General features: G+C 35.2%; 1 protein-coding gene across 1 annotated transcript; it reads right to left on the reverse strand.

Annotated features, from left to right (window-relative positions):
• Positions 1-2,002: 2,002 nt before the first annotated feature.
• On the reverse strand, positions 2,003-12,961 carry ankrd22 (ankyrin repeat domain 22). Its single transcript, XM_059324975.1, has 6 exons — positions 12,886-12,961; positions 6,943-7,134; positions 6,581-6,688; positions 6,290-6,367; positions 2,292-2,390; positions 2,003-2,204 (listed from the first exon to the last, which is right to left on the reverse strand). The coding sequence occupies exons 1-6, from the start codon at positions 12,904-12,906 to the stop codon at positions 2,127-2,129; spliced, it is 576 nt and encodes a 191-aa protein (XP_059180958.1). The 5' UTR covers positions 12,907-12,961; the 3' UTR covers positions 2,003-2,126.
• Positions 12,962-15,755: the final 2,794 nt, after the last annotated feature.

Consider the following 15,755-nt stretch of genomic DNA (forward strand, 5'->3'; position numbering starts at 1 on the left):
AGCATGTGTGATGAGTGTGCGTGCTTACGTGCACGTTTGTGTGTGTGTTTCTGTAACTGTAATCACATCAAAGATCAAAGCAATCAGAGCTGCCACCTGAATGTTCCTGAACAGTGACAGCAGAGGTGGACAGACTGGAATTTCTGGCCTCGAACAGAAAGCATTTTTGGTAAAACCATAATACCTATTATTGATCCGACTTCACTTTGAGCGTCCTGAGTTCTTCCTGAACGTCTACATGTGATTTTTTTTTTCAGAAAAACGAAAAAATAGCTTTGTTAGAGCGATCTAAAAAAACAGTTACATCTCCCTTTTTCAGAAATCTTCCTGTGTTTTTAATATGGGAGCCAATGAGGCTGTTGGTGGTGTTGGTGGATCATCTGTGCGTCCTACGCCCAAACTATAACTCTGACAGCTTTACCAGAGGATTGTGAGGGAGAAGACTAATTTTCCTACGTTTCTATGTATAAATTATTTCTGTAGAGTGGAATTTGCGGCCTGGAGCGCAGTTTTCAAATTTATTTTTTGACAGTTTTTTCTCTCCCTCTACACTCTGGCGATGATGTCACACACTCTGACACGAACATTCCGTGCAATACACACCCATTATAATCTCAGAATTTCTCCAAAAATGATCATGGTGATTGAACAGGGATTGATAAAAAACTATAAGACCTATCGAAACGTAGATTAATACACCGATACACAAGACTTGTGTCTACTTTTTAAAGTTTAAATGGAGTCTCTAGGTGAAATTATGCCGGAGAAGTAGACGTTTAAAAATCTCCAATTATTGTTCTTTTTCGCTCATTTTTTGTCGGCCGTCCCATTCACTTCAATGCAAAATTTTGGTCATTCGTATTCAGTAGAGAAAAGTAATAGCATACCGATCCCGATCAAACCGCACGTTTTGATATATATAATAAAAGGACTAGTAGCGGGACGAAATTGCGTCCGGAAGAGGAAGAAGTCCAACAGAACTCCACAGTGGATCTCCACAGAAATCCACAGTATAACAGTAGTGCAGCACTGGTCCCTACAGATATTGCTGGATGGGACCAGTGCTCGGTGCCCCGAGGCCCTAATAATCACAAACACAAGGACACACTGTTTACATGTTATATTAATAACCAAGTTTATTTTGAAATAAAGTTGAATTTAAAGTGTAAAAATTATCTGCATGTTAAAAAAAATTTTATCTACAAATTGTTTTACAGCTTTTAAACTATTTTTTTATGTTTTATCTCAAAGAAATTATGACATTTTTCTGTGATTGCATTCTTTGTTCTAAGCTAAGCTATGCTAAGCTAACACTGTTGTTTTCTCTCCCGTTTACATTTAAACATTAACCCAAATTAATTTACAGTTAGATTTCACTTTAAATTAAGTGAAAATAAGTAACAAGAACATTTTGTAACAGCGATGACATGTTTACAGCTACAGTCCGCTCATTTCTGATTATAGATACTTTTATTTTAAAAAGCGACTGAAAACAATGCCACAATATTTCATCCCGCTTCCACAGAAAAACCAAGTTATTACGTTGAAGCAGGTCAATTATATTTTTTCCATCACATTTATTTAAAAGCAGCAGCGGTTTCTTTTAAAACTAAACTCCAAACTTTATTTTTTGTAGTTTAGCATTTATTGTTGTTAATTTATTTATTAATGTACAGTACAGGCCAAAAGTTTGGACACACCTTCTCATTCAATGCGTTTTTCTTTATTTTCATGACTATTTACATTGTAGATTCTCACTGAAGGCATCAAAACTATGAATGAACACATATGGAATTATGTACTTAACAAAAAAAGTGTGAAATAACTGAAAACATGTCTTGTATTTTAGATTCCTCAAAGTAACCACCCTTTGCTTACTAGAATATAAGACATGTTTTCAGTTATTTCACACTTTTTTGTTAAGTACATAATTCCACATGTTCATTAATAGTTTTGATGAATCTACAATGTAAATAGTCATGAAAATAAAGGAAACGCATTGAATGAGAAGGTGTGTCCAAACTTTTGGCCTGTACTGTATATAAAATATATTTTGGTTGATTTGTTTTGGAAACAGGATGAAATCTTTAAATTACATTTTTACCACAAAAAGAGACTTAAATGTCTCAGCGCTTCTTCTGAAGCATGTTGACGATCTTGTTGAACTTGAGTCTGGTGGCGATGTCCAGCGGCGTCTCTCCGTCCTGCAGCAGCAGAAGAAGAAGAAGCAGAGCGTCACTCGTCTTCATCACAGAGAGCTGACTCGTGTCGTGGTGCGTTCGTGTTCATACCTTATTCTGGATGTTGGTTTTGGCGTTTTTCTCCAGCAGCAGAGGAACCAGACGATGACTTTTCCTCTGACAGACGTAATGAAGAGCTGTGTTTCCCTTCTGCAAAACAAAATATATTAAATTTATCTATAATGAAATATAGAAAACAAAAAAAACAACAAAACGTATATATATAAAACAAAACCATAAAAATATATAAAACAAAAAAAACACATCAAATTAAAAAAAATACAATTAAAACTAAATATATAAAATACAGACAATATATATAAATAACATGAAATATTTAAAACAAAAATTCCAAAATCAAATATATAAAACATTAAATACACAAAACTTGCTTATTAAAGAAAAAAAAAAAAATATATATATATATATATATATTAGATTAGATTCAACTTTATTGTCATTGAACAGCGTACAAGTACTACGACAATGAAATGTATATAAGTATAAAGACAAAAAACTAAATACAACATCGAAAAATAAAAAAATAACATATAAAAGATATGTAAAACTTGAATGCATAAATATATTTATGTATAAAACACAGAAAACAAATGAATATTCTTCACATGTTTTGGCCCAATAAGGACAAAAACACCAACAAAAGTCCAGAGAAACGATGAATCATTTTAATAATGTGTGTGAATTTGATCTGAACAGTATGTGCTCAGTCTTGTTGCTGACTCACTGTCATCTCTCCGTCTGAAATGTGTCTCGACTTGTCACGTTTTGTACAATATTAAAGGAGTTGTGAAGTGTGTGAGAGCAGGGCGTGTTAATAACTGTTAAATTCTGTGTTAATAACACCCTGTTCCCTCTGCAGGTTCTTAAAGTCTCACAGTGACATTCAGGCTGAACATTCACTTTCACTTTACGGTCTGTCCTTTCATTTGGGTTCAATGGAAATTTGTCTTTGGCACTGCCCTACACACACACACACACACACACACACACACACACAACAAAACAATGCGTTGCTTCACATTTCACGAAAACAACAAATGTCAAATTATAAAACATTATGCTGAAAACATAAACTGTCCTGAGTGAAACAACGTCTCTCCACGAGTCGCTTTCGACCTGCACACGTCCCAAGAAAAAAAACAACAAGGCAGGTCGTCATCATCAGGCTCAGTCAGTTATCGGATCACAGATTAGCTGACAGGAAGACCACAGTAAGTCAGGTTGGGGAACTGTGTTTCTGGGACATTAATGAGCAGCACAGGGGCTCCACAAGGCTCTGTTCTGGCTCCACTCCTGTTCACACTGTACACAGGGGCTCCACAAGGCACTGTTCTGGCTCCACTCCTGTTCACACTGTACACAGGGGCTCCACAAGGCACTGTTCTGGCTCCACTCCTGTTCACACTGTACACGGGGGCTCCACAAGGCACTGTTCTGGCTCCACTCCTGTTCACACTGTACACAGGGGCTCCACAAGGCACTGTTCTGGCTCCACTCCTGTTCACACTGTACACAGGGGCTCCACAAGGCACTGTTCTGGCTCCACTCCTGTTCACACTGTACACAGGGGCTCCACAAGGCACTGTTCTGGCTCCACTCCTGTTCTCACTGTACACAGGGGTTCCACAAGGCACTGTTCTGGCTCCACTCCTGTTCACACTGTACACAGGGGCTCCACAAGGCACTGTTCTGGCTCCATTCCTGTTCACACTGTACACAGTGGACTTCAAATACAACTCTGAGTCCTGACACATCCAGAAGTACTCGGACAACACTGCTATTGTGGCGTGTATCAGGAATGGACAGGAATCTGAATATAGGGATCTGATAAAAGCCTTCAGAAGAACTATCTCCTACTGAACACCTCACAGACTAAGGAAATTATCAGAGATTTCAGCAGGTTCAAGCCCCCCTTCAGCCAGTGAATACCTGTGGGGTGGAAATGGAGGTGGTGCCAAGTTCTAAGTATCTAGGTGTATACCTGGATAATAAGTTGGACTGGTCCCTAAACACAGACACTCTCTACAAAATGGGGCGGAGCCTCCTCTTTTTCTTCTTGAAGCTCAGATCTATGGACATGTGTAGTAAGATGCTGCAGATGTTTTATCAGTCTGTGGTGGTAGTGTGTTGTTTTATGCTGCAGTCTGCTGGGGAGGCAGCATCACACACAGAGATGATCAGACTGGTCTAAAGAGCTGGTTCTGGTCTATAGAGCTGGTTCTGGTCTAAAGAGCTGGTTCTGGTCTATAGAGCTGGTTCTGGTCTAAAGAGCTGGTTCTGGTCTAAAGAGCTGGTTCTGGTCTACAGAGCTGGTTCTGGTCTACAGAGCTGGTTCTGGTCTAAAGAGCTGGTTCTGGTCTAAAGAGCTGGTTTTATACTCAGATCATCTGCTACTCAAAACCTTCATGGACCAAAACTACAGCAGTGGACGGCTCCTCTCTCTCTGCTGCAGGACAGAGAGATTCAAAAGATCCTCCTCTCCTATTATTATTATTATTATTATTATTATTACTATTATTATTATTATTATTCTCTCCTACAGCCATCAGGCTGTCTCATTCTTCAAGAGCTCACAGACTGAATAAATTTCCCCTCAGGGACAAATAAAGTAATTTTGATTGATTTGAGTTAGCATGAGGCTCAGTCTGTTAGCATGAGGCTCTATCCGTTAGCATGAGGCTCTATCCGTTAGCATGAGGCTCAGTCTGTTAGCATGAGGCTCTATCCGTTAGCATGAGGCTCAGTCTGTTAGCATGAGGCTCTATCCGTTAGCATGAGGCTCAGTCTGTTAGCATGAGGCTCTATCCGTTAGCATGAGGCTCAGTCTGTTAGCATGAGGCTCTATCCGTTAGCATGAGGCTCAGTCTGTTAGCATGAGGCTCTATCCGTTAGCATGAGGCTCAGTCTGTTAGCATGAGGCTCTATCCGTTAGCATGAGGCTCAGTCTGTTAGCATGAGGCTCTATCCGTTAGCATGAGGCTCAGTCTGTTAGCATGAGGCTCTATCCGTTAGCATGAGGCTCAGTCTGTTAGCATGAGGCTCTATCCGTTAGCATGAGGCTCAGTCCGTTAGCATGAGGCTCAGTCTGTTAGCATGAGGCTCTATCCGTTAGCATGAGGCTCAGTCTGTTAGCATGAGGCTCCGTCTGTTAGCATGAGTCTCTATCCGTTAGCATGAGGCTAAGTCTGTTAGCATGAGGCTCAGTCTGTTAGCATGAGGCTCTATCTGTTAGCATGAGGCTCAGTCTGTTAGCATGAGGCTCTATCCGTTAGCATGAGGCTCAGTCTGTTAGCATGAGGCTCTATCCGTTAGCATGAGGCTCAGTCTGTTAGCATGAGGCTCAGTCTATTAGCATGAGGCTCTATCCATTAGCATGAGGCTCAGTCTGTTAGCATGAGGCTCAGTCTGTTAGCATGAGGCTCAGTCTGTTAGCATGAGGCTCAGTCTGTTAGCATGAGGCTCTATCCGTTAGCATGAGGCTCTATCCGTTAGCATGAGGCTCAGTCTGTTAGCATGAGGCTCTTTCCGTTAGCATGAGGCTCAGTCTGTTAGCATGAGGCTCTATCCGTTAGCATGAGGCTCAGTCCGTTAGCATGAGGCTCAGTCTGTTAGCATGAGGCTCTATCCGTTAGCATGAGGCTCTATCCGTTAGCATGAGGCTCAGTCTGTTAGCATGAGGCTCCGTCTGTTAGCATGAGTCTCTATCCGTTAGCATGAGGCTCAGTCTGTTAGCATGAGGCTCAGTCTGTTAGCATGAGGCTCTATCCGTTAGCATGAGGCTCAGTCTGTTAGCATGAGGCTCTATCCGTTAGCATGAGGCTCAGTCTGTTAGCATGAGGCTCAGTCTGTTAGCATGAGGCTCAGTCTGTTAGCATGAGGCTCTATCCGTTAGCATGAGGCTCTATCCGTTAGCATGAGGCTCTATCCGTTAGCATGAGGCTCTATCCGTTAGCATGAGGCTCAGTCTGTTAGCAGCTGCAGATGTCCACAGGAAGTAAAATGAAAATAAAAGCAAGTGTTTAACTCACGTAGTCGACGGCGTCGATGCTGACGTCGCTGTGCAGCACGGCCGTCATCAGAGACATGTTCTTCCTCTGCTTCTGTAACTAAACATGTAGTAAACACACAGTGTCACTACAGAAATATTATATTCTGTTTTCTGAGATTTTCCTTCAAAGTAAATGTCAGAGAAGTAAACAGAACTGTTCTAAGTTTGTTAGCGGTTAGCGTAGCATCTACAAAGGGTCGTTTGTGAAGCGATGACTGATGGAAATGTTGTTTAATGTGGTTTAAATATTGATTTTAATATAAGTACTCACCATGATGAAGTATCCCAGCAGCATGATGGGCATGAGGATGGCGATCATCAGGTAGTCGAGCACAGAGAGTCCTCGCTTTGACACATAATGGAGACATGTCCTCTGTTTCTGAGACACAAACACACCTCATATTATTATTATTATTTAAATTAAACTTTATTCAGCACTAAAAAAGCCAATGTAAATATCAGGTCATAGCTGATGAAAACAAAAATATATTAATAAATAATAAAATAATATAAATTAACATTATAAAATAAGAGATGAAAATAAAACGGAACAACGATGGGAAAAAATATAATAACGACATTAAATTAAATCAGAATAATACAAAAATAGTCATCATCATGAGCTGAGCTCACCTGATTGGTCCGATGGACGTCTGCCCCGTTCTGCAGCAGGTACTTGACCACATTCACGTTTCCACGGCGACAGGCGGCGATGAGCGGCGTGTCCCCGTTGTGTTTCTCCTGGACGTCCAGCTGCTGGACGTCGTCTCTGAGGAGGAGGTAGAGCTGCTGGACGTCTCCGTCATACGCCGACTGACAGGCCGGCTGGAGAATAAATACAGAAATAATATATACATAAATAATGTAGAGTCAGGAAGATGTTGAGTCTGTTTGACTTCTTTAAACCAGTTTAACCAGTTCAGCGTCGGCAGCTGAGGACCTCCTGTCAGTCAAACAACTGGTTGGAATATTATTATAAACTGTTAAACAGTGTTGTGGCAATTTCTGAAGAACTCATATTCAATTACCATTTCAAACAGGAAACATGAACCTGCAGAGACAAACTGAAAACACTGAGACTAGAGCATCTCTCAGACATATCATCAGTATTAGTCTAGATGGAATCGTCCAAAAAGTGAAAGTGAGGAGCATTTATGGGTACAAGTCAGGAACCGGCCTACTTTACTTATTTCAAGGGTGCTGAATCCAAAAAAAATGGTTCCCAAGCGAAATTTTTAGTTTTTGACCTTCTTTATTTAAATCTTTAAATTTGACCTTGTTTATCAATATGGCGGCCAAATTGCCCATCTTGCTCAGTTTTTGGACCATTTTTTTTTTGTAAGTAGGCAATCAAGATGAGGAAATTAAGTTTCTGGATCTATAGTCTAGAGTCAGAGCAAGGATATAGTGGAGGCTCAGTGTCTTTATATATATATATATATATATATATATATATATATATGTAAAATACCAACTTTTAAGGTGAAATTAAGCATTATTTGTGTGTGTTTTTTAAGACCGACATAAATATTCAATCAATATCACTTTTAAATGTTCCAGTTGGTATTTTGCATACATATATATATAAATATACATAAAAAGACACTGAGCCTCCACTAGATCCTTGCTCTGACTCTAGACTATAGATCCAGAAACTTAATTTCCTCATCTTTGATTGCCTACTTACAAAAAAACTAAGGGGAAATGGTCCAATGACTGAGCAAGATGGGCAATTTGGTGGCCATTTGATACAAATTAGAAGGTCAAAAACTCAAAATTTCGCTTGGGAACCATTTTTTTTGGACTCAGCACCCTTGAGATATGTAAGGTAGGCCGGTTCCTGACTTGTACCCATAAATGCTCCTCACTTCTTATAGGAGGCCTTTATTCTGAAATCCATCCAGACTATATGACCTCACCTACAAACTGAGCTTCTTTTTAACTTCTGAACTATCCTTGTTCTATTCTCTGTTATTTTCTATTGTCGTTTTTATTTATTTTACCTTAGTATTTTATTCTATTGTATTTTATTGTACTTAAATACCGGACTACTGTGACAACCAAAATTCTCTTCGGGGATGAATAAAGTAATCAATCAATCTATCTATCTATCTATCTATCTATCTATCTATCTATCTATCTATCTATCTATCTATCTATCTATCTATCTATCTATCTATCTATCTATCTCTCTATCTATCTATCTATCTATTTTTTTATTTTATTTGTACAGTTAGAATTACATAAAAATGTCAAAGATAACACATAATGTAAAGTGCAGGAGAGGCAGAAAACCCAGATGGGCTTATTTATTTAAAGCTCCACCTAAAATGTCATAGTTATTAGAAAGTAATAAACTGATAATAGAAAAAACAAATGTATAACATCAACAAGTTATAATGACAATAACAAAAACAATTAAAAACAAAAATGAACATGTTAAAAAAGTATATTTGTGTGTGAACTAGAATGTTAAAACAGCAGTTAAATGAGCTTTCAGACATCTTTTGAAGCATTTTACAGAGATGGAGTTCTTTACCAGATGGGAAAAAGGTTTTTATTCCATAATTTATTCCCTAAATTGAACAATAAATTGACCTCTGCATGTCAGAAATCTATCTATCTATCTATCTATCTATCTATCTATCTATCTATCTATCTATCTATCTATCTATCTATCTATCTATCTATCTATCTATCTATCTATCTATCTATCTATCTATCTATCCATCCATCCATCCATCCATCCATCCATCCATCCATCCATCCATCCATCCATCCATCCATCCATCCATCCATCCATCCATCCATCCATCCATCCATCCATCCATCCATCCATCCATCCATCCATCCATCCATCCATCCATCCATCCATCCATCCATCCATCCCTGCTGAACCAGACTTCATTGAGAAAACCATCGTTTTAAAAGTAGTTTTCTTGTGGTCTACAAAAAATCATTCAGGATCAACTGGAGGCGAGGTAATATTTTAATGGTTGGTTTTGGCTCCATGTTGCTTTATTTATTTCCATTTTCACCACCAACTATCCAACCAATAATAAATAATACTGCCAGTATATTTCCAGCCTCCTCCTTCACACACGGCACCACAAATCTTTTGATTTATTTGCTCTGCTTCCATTTCTGCCCTGTGAAAGTAAAGCAGACGTAAAACTAACCTAAAGTATCAGTTTCACTCCAGTTTGGACTCAGAAAAGGGATTTGGGTTGTGAAAGCGTCCTTCATTTATACCTGAAGTGATCTGAACAGTTTCACTTTTGTTGCAATTTAGTTTGGGGTTCAGCCTCTTAATAACCTCTAAAACCATTCAAAAATATATAAAAAAAACCTCCATAATAAATTCTATCCATTGATTTGTAACTTTTATCGAACCAAAATCCTTTTAAAAAAATCATAATTTTCAAAGTTGTTTTCTTGTGACAGACCTGACAAAACATGAACTCAGACTTTTTCCACATTAGCATCATTTTGTCGTTATTTCAGCATAATCTTGATCCATTTATTGACATTAAATCACTTTATTTTGGCTCCATTATTAGATGTGTAGCAGCAGTGATCAGACTGGGACTCCACACCAAGGTTACAATAGTTTTGGATTTTTCATTAGTTTTAGTTTTAATTTCGTTGTGAATTTTTGTCTTCAAATTCAGTTAGTTTTAGTTAGTTTTTAGAGTGAGTTTTCTAGTTTTAGTTTAGTTTTTATTAGTTTTAGTGTTAGTTTTAGTTTTTTTGTAATGGGCTATGTGCCTTTATTTCCTTTGGTTTATCATCTCAGCCCCAATAAGGTTATTAACTGTTTTGTATTTTGGTTCTAGTGTAAACATCCCAGTCTCAGTAAACATATTCACCATGTGTTGCATGTTCAAATAGAAACACTGAATTATGAATGAAAAAGTTGACAAAGACGAAAACTAAGGACATTTTCACTATAATTTCAGTTAGTTATCGTTTTTTTAAAAACTCTTTGTTTTTATTTTTATTTCAGTTAACCCATTGAAGCCTGGAAAGCGTTTACGTCGTTTTGTAGTATTTGTATAAGCTCTCAGATACTTTATGAATTTCATTTCTATCTGCTACAGAGGCTGAAAAATCTATGATTTAGTAGAAGAGTTGACACTTCTGTTGAATTTCCAGAAAAACTTCAGGTTTTAGGGGCTTATTTTAAAATCACCAATCAGAGGTTTTACAGGCGTTTTAGGCCTCAATGGGTTAACAAAAATGTTTTTTCAATTCTAGTTTTTGTTATTTTGTTAGTTTTGGTTAACTATAATAACCTTTGTACACAGCAGCAGGCTGATTTCAGACATGTTTGCATATTTTACTCTGACACGTCTCACTAGAGAAAGAGGAAAACACACAAACTGGCGGCACGCTGACATTAAAAGGGAGTGAGATGCAAATTTATCTCTGTGTCTGGTCCAGCAGGACAACAGATAGCTGCAGAGATAACAACCTGAATAAACAGGTTGGGTGACATTACTGCAGACATTTGGGGGACGAGAATGTGTAAAACTGTAAAGATGCACTGAAGAAGATTAACTGTCTTATTTTACAGGGGTTTCTTTTTTTTTTTTCTAAATTAAGTGCAAATGCCATAAAAAAGTACTTTTATTTCAAGTCAAATAAATAACCATGAAATGAAAGTTGAACTCTGTAAATTAATATAATGGGACACTTTAGATTTTTTTAATAACAGGATTATTTAATTGCTCATTAAAATGGTCTTGAATGTTAAATAACAGTCAATTTCATGTAAAAATATTTAAAATATTAAGGCAATTTTTCTGTTTTCTTACAGGAAAACTTTAAACACATTAACTGCAAATGTCATAGAAACTTTTATTACAAATATTATAATAAAATGGAAGTCAAATCTGTAAATTTATATGATGGGATTTTTTTAAATTACTATTATTATCATTGTTCAATTGCTTAATGGTCTTGAATGTTAAATAACAGTCAATTTCATGTAAAAATATTTAAAATATTAAGGCAATTTTTCTGTTTTCTTACAGGAAAACTTTAAATGGTAAAAAGTCTGTAAAACACTTACCATCATATGTAAGAAATGTATTATTATTATTATTATTATTATTATTATTATTATTATTATTATTATTATAAGTTATTTTCCAGAGATCTGATGTATTATTTTACGGGTTCCACATTAACTGCAAATGTCATAGAAACTTTTATTACAAATATTATAATAGAATGGAAGTCAAATCTGTAAATTAATATGATGGGAGATTATAGATTTTTTTTAAAAATTACTATTATTATCATTGTTCAATTTCTTAATGGTCTTGAATGTTAAAAAAGAAATACAAAAAAGAAACACACACCAGTTTTCTGTTTTCATACAGAAAAACTTTAAGTTGAATGTAGAAAAATGTAAAAATAATCATAAAGTTGGCAAACACTTCGGTAAAAAAACAGTAGTTACTCAGCGGATATATATATTAAAATAAATTGTCTGTAACATAATGACGTTGTTGCTGTTATGTGCCTTTCTTTTGACTGTTTTGTATGTTTTACAGGCTGTTGTGAGTGTTTTATAGATGAACTGTTCGGAGAGTCGGTGAAGAGGTTTTTCTTTAGTTTTCCTTCAGAACTGCAGTAAAAAGTCAGAGTGTGAATTCTGATCATAGCTGAGATGTTTCTGATTATTGTTTCCAGATGAAGCTCCAGACTCTCTGATCGCTTTCTGACAGATTAAACCAGATGAAAACACTCTAACTGACTCTAAGTTGTCCTTGAAGTTAATTTCCTCATCGGTCTGAATATTCACCAACAATTCTGATCACCAATCAATAATTTATTGACTGTAAAAACAACAACTCTGTGGTCAGATTATTCTGTTTTATGATCTGAATCTGTGCCTCATGTGTCTCCGCTCAATAATAACACTGAATAACGTCTAATAAAATAAAAAATAATAGAGAATAAATAAATTAATTAATTGCGGAAAAAAACAAAAAAACAAAGCTGTGGAAGAAAAGTTAAAAAGTTAAAAAAAATATTAATAATACTCATTTAAAAAACAAAGATACAGAATAAAAACTAAAATAAAATATGTATAAATGTATATACTTGACTGGATGCTTTGAATATTTTAATTTAATTTAAATTAATTTAAAGCTTATTGTAAATCATCTGATTACTGACTCATGTTTAAACTTTAAACTAAATGTTCAGAATATATTATCCTGCAGATGTTTTTGTTTGTTTTAATGAAATTAATGTTGTTACTTTAATCACAATGAGCTCAACTTTGACCACATTAAACTGATCAAGTCTTTACTGATCAACATTTATTCAACAATAATAGTAAATCAATCAATAAATAAAGAGTACTTTTCCTGTCAGTCCTCAGGTACTTCTGATGCTCACTGATATAGTACTATAGTACTTCCACTAACACGTGCCAGCAGGTAAACTTTCTCACTGAGGCTCAACAACACAGACCGGAAGTTTAACTCGATGGAAAACGTTAAAAATAAATAAAATATTAGAGAGATTAAAGAATAAAAAGAGTGAGTTTAAGTTAGTTACCTCAGAGTAGACCAGCCCCATGTCCGCCAGCAGGAACTCACCTGGACGCGTCAACAGCACACAGCGTCACCTGAGACACTTCCTGTTGCACTTTCAAAGTAAAACCTTCGAAGAAGGCGAATCCTTCGCTTTCATCATTACATATTTATTCCACTAAATACTGAGAAAATTTATTTATGTGTTTGCTTGGTTGTTTATTTTTATTTTTATTGATTTAATTAATTAATTATTATTTTATTTTATTTTTAATTTTCTAACTTTCTTTTTCCAAATAAAGTTGAACATTTCTGGATGTATTTTATAGAAAATAGGAAAATTTGGCACATCAGTTTTCATTATTTTGATCAGGAATAAAAATGTCCTTACGTCCTTATTTATTAAATAGCTATACGTATATTTTATTTTTTGGTTGTTAATACTTATTTTCATTACTTGTTATTTAATTTGATAAGTTTGAAATAAATAAATAAATAAATAATCAAACAGCTGCCGAGTGACAATAACTTTTGAAACTGTTTTTTATTTATTTATTTTTATTTTAACAGTGGATCAGCTGACAAACGCAACAGGGAACAGGAAGTGCGTCACAGCTGATCCCGGGCCGAGAGAACGGCAAAACAAACAAACAAACAAACAAACAAACAAACACAAAGTTTTTATTCTTTCAGAATAAAAAGTTTTCTGTTTAAAAACGAAAATTCGCAGAACAAATTTTCAATTTTAAGCTGCAAACAGAATAATTTAAGATCACTTCATGCCTTTTAATAACAACCAATAAAATGACATAAAAATAAAATTAAACAGAATTATTAAAGAAGTATAGAATATGATTTAAAAAAGATACGATAAAATAAAATAGAATGAAGTGAAATATTGGAAAACAGAAATAAAATAGAAAAAATAATAATAAATGAAATTAAGTATATGTAATAGTCTTTTCATACATTTTAATGTTAAAAATGTTTGATGCCGTTTTGAATAAAGTGGAGGTTGTAATGACAGACAGAGTCCAGCAGAGGGAGACACATTAAAAGATTATTAGCTGAACCAGTTTTACTAGTGATAGTCGGCTCTGTCTACTAACATTAACCTGGAAAACTATGTAACCATCAGAGAGACAATAGATTATAACTGAAATAAAAACAATACCTATAATAAAATAGATATTTTATACATATACACTACCGGTCAAAAGTTTTAGAACACCCCAATTTTTCCAGTTTTTTATTGAAATTCAAGCAGTTCAAGTCAAATGAACAGCTTGAAAGGGTCCAAAGGTAAGTGGTGAACTGCAGAGGTAATAAAAAAAGGTAAGCTTAACCAAAACTGAAAAATAATGTACATTTCAGAATTATACAAGTAGGCCTTTTTCAGGGAACAAGAAATGGGTTAACAACTTAACTCTATGGAGTCTTGGGCTATTTTGTCCATTTTTGAATTCTTTTCATGTCTTTGTAAGTCATTTTGTGTCTTTTTTTGGTCATTTTGTGTCTTTTTTTGATAATTTTGTGTCTTTTGGTGTCTTTTTTTTGGTCATTTTGTGTCTTTTTTTAGTCCTTTAGTCCAACATAAAATGTGATTTTGAATCTTTTTTTTACTTTCAAAACACTATCATGCTCAATAAAGAATTTTAAATGTTGCAAATGTGCATTAATTTCAGAGTACACTGAGACATTAAACTGCATCATTTTCAATTAAATTCTGGAAAAGTTGGTGTGTTCTAAAACTTTTGACCAGTAGTGTATTTTAAAACAGTTAAAAAAAATCCATTGCCAGAGTTTGTTACATCCATGTTTCTTGAAAACAAATAAATGTTCATGCTGATTAAAATACATATTCAGTTTGTTTTAAGAGTGTCATTCTGTTTCTAATAAAGCTTTAAAATCCCTTAAAGCCAGCAGACAAAACACTTCTTCAATAGAATAAACAGTTTTTATCAGTCTTTTTGGTGCATTTCTCACATCAATATTAACATTTACACAACAGTTAGTTTAACCTGAACAACATTTAGTCATTAGTGTTCATCATCATAGCAGCAGTTATCATTCCTCACAACACACATCAGTTGCTTTTATTCAACTCTCTGCTGTTTTATAACTTTATCATTTCTTATGTCATGTCAGTCAAGATGAACTCTACTTGTGAATGCTGGATAGTCATTCCATATAAACTAATAGTCTCATCTCATTGCTTCAGTCATTACATACAAACATGTTGAACTAGTTGTCAAAATCTGTCAAGATAATTTTATAAATTCTTTCTAAATCTTTGTTTTTCCTGAATATGTCTCCTAGATTTAATAATTTCTCTCAGGTGAAGCTCAGATTTCACTGATGAGACTGATGAACCGATGATGAGCCACTTCTCTACAATCACTCAGAGCTGCTGAATCAAAATCAAATCAAAATCAAATCAAATCAAATCAAATCAAATAGTCTTTATTGTCATTATATAGTTCACTATACAACTAAATGTAAAGTGCCGCTGCATAAGGTGCATAGTTATGACAATCATAACACAAAAACAACATGAGTAAAAACATTAAAAAAATACTGAGCTAAACAAGGACAAAAACAAGAACAAGGACATGTGATGTAATAAATAAGTATAAAAATAAATAAATGGCTACTGAAAATGCTATAATTTATACATGAGGTAAATTGAGTGTTTTGCACATATCAATTGTATTGCACATGTCTGTTTTATTGCACCTTTTAATTAATTTTAATCCATAAACCGTAAACACTTTACAACATATCTGAACCAGCAGGACATAGTGAGGAGCGTTTCTACAGGGACACCGACATGGAAGGTCAGCCACGTGGAAGAGGAAGAGGAAGAGGAAGAGGAAGAGGAAGAGGAAGAGGAAG

Source organism: Centropristis striata, chromosome 21, assembly GCF_030273125.1.
Source record: "Centropristis striata isolate RG_2023a ecotype Rhode Island chromosome 21, C.striata_1.0, whole genome shotgun sequence".
Taxonomy (NCBI): Eukaryota; Metazoa; Chordata; class Actinopteri; order Perciformes; family Serranidae; genus Centropristis; species Centropristis striata.

Bases quoted from the DNA above. Each gene is read 5' to 3' on its own strand.
- ankrd22 (XM_059324975.1), bottom strand. From the start codon at position 12,906: ATGGGGCTGGTCTACTCTGAG. The intron at 2,391-6,289 runs GTGAGTTAAACA...TTTGTTTTGCAG, and splicing joins GCATCGACGCCGTCGACTAC to AAGGGAAACACAGCTCTTCA. The intron at 2,205-2,291 runs GTATGAACACGA...CTGCTGCTGCAG, and splicing joins AAACCAACATCCAGAATAAG to GACGGAGAGACGCCGCTGGA.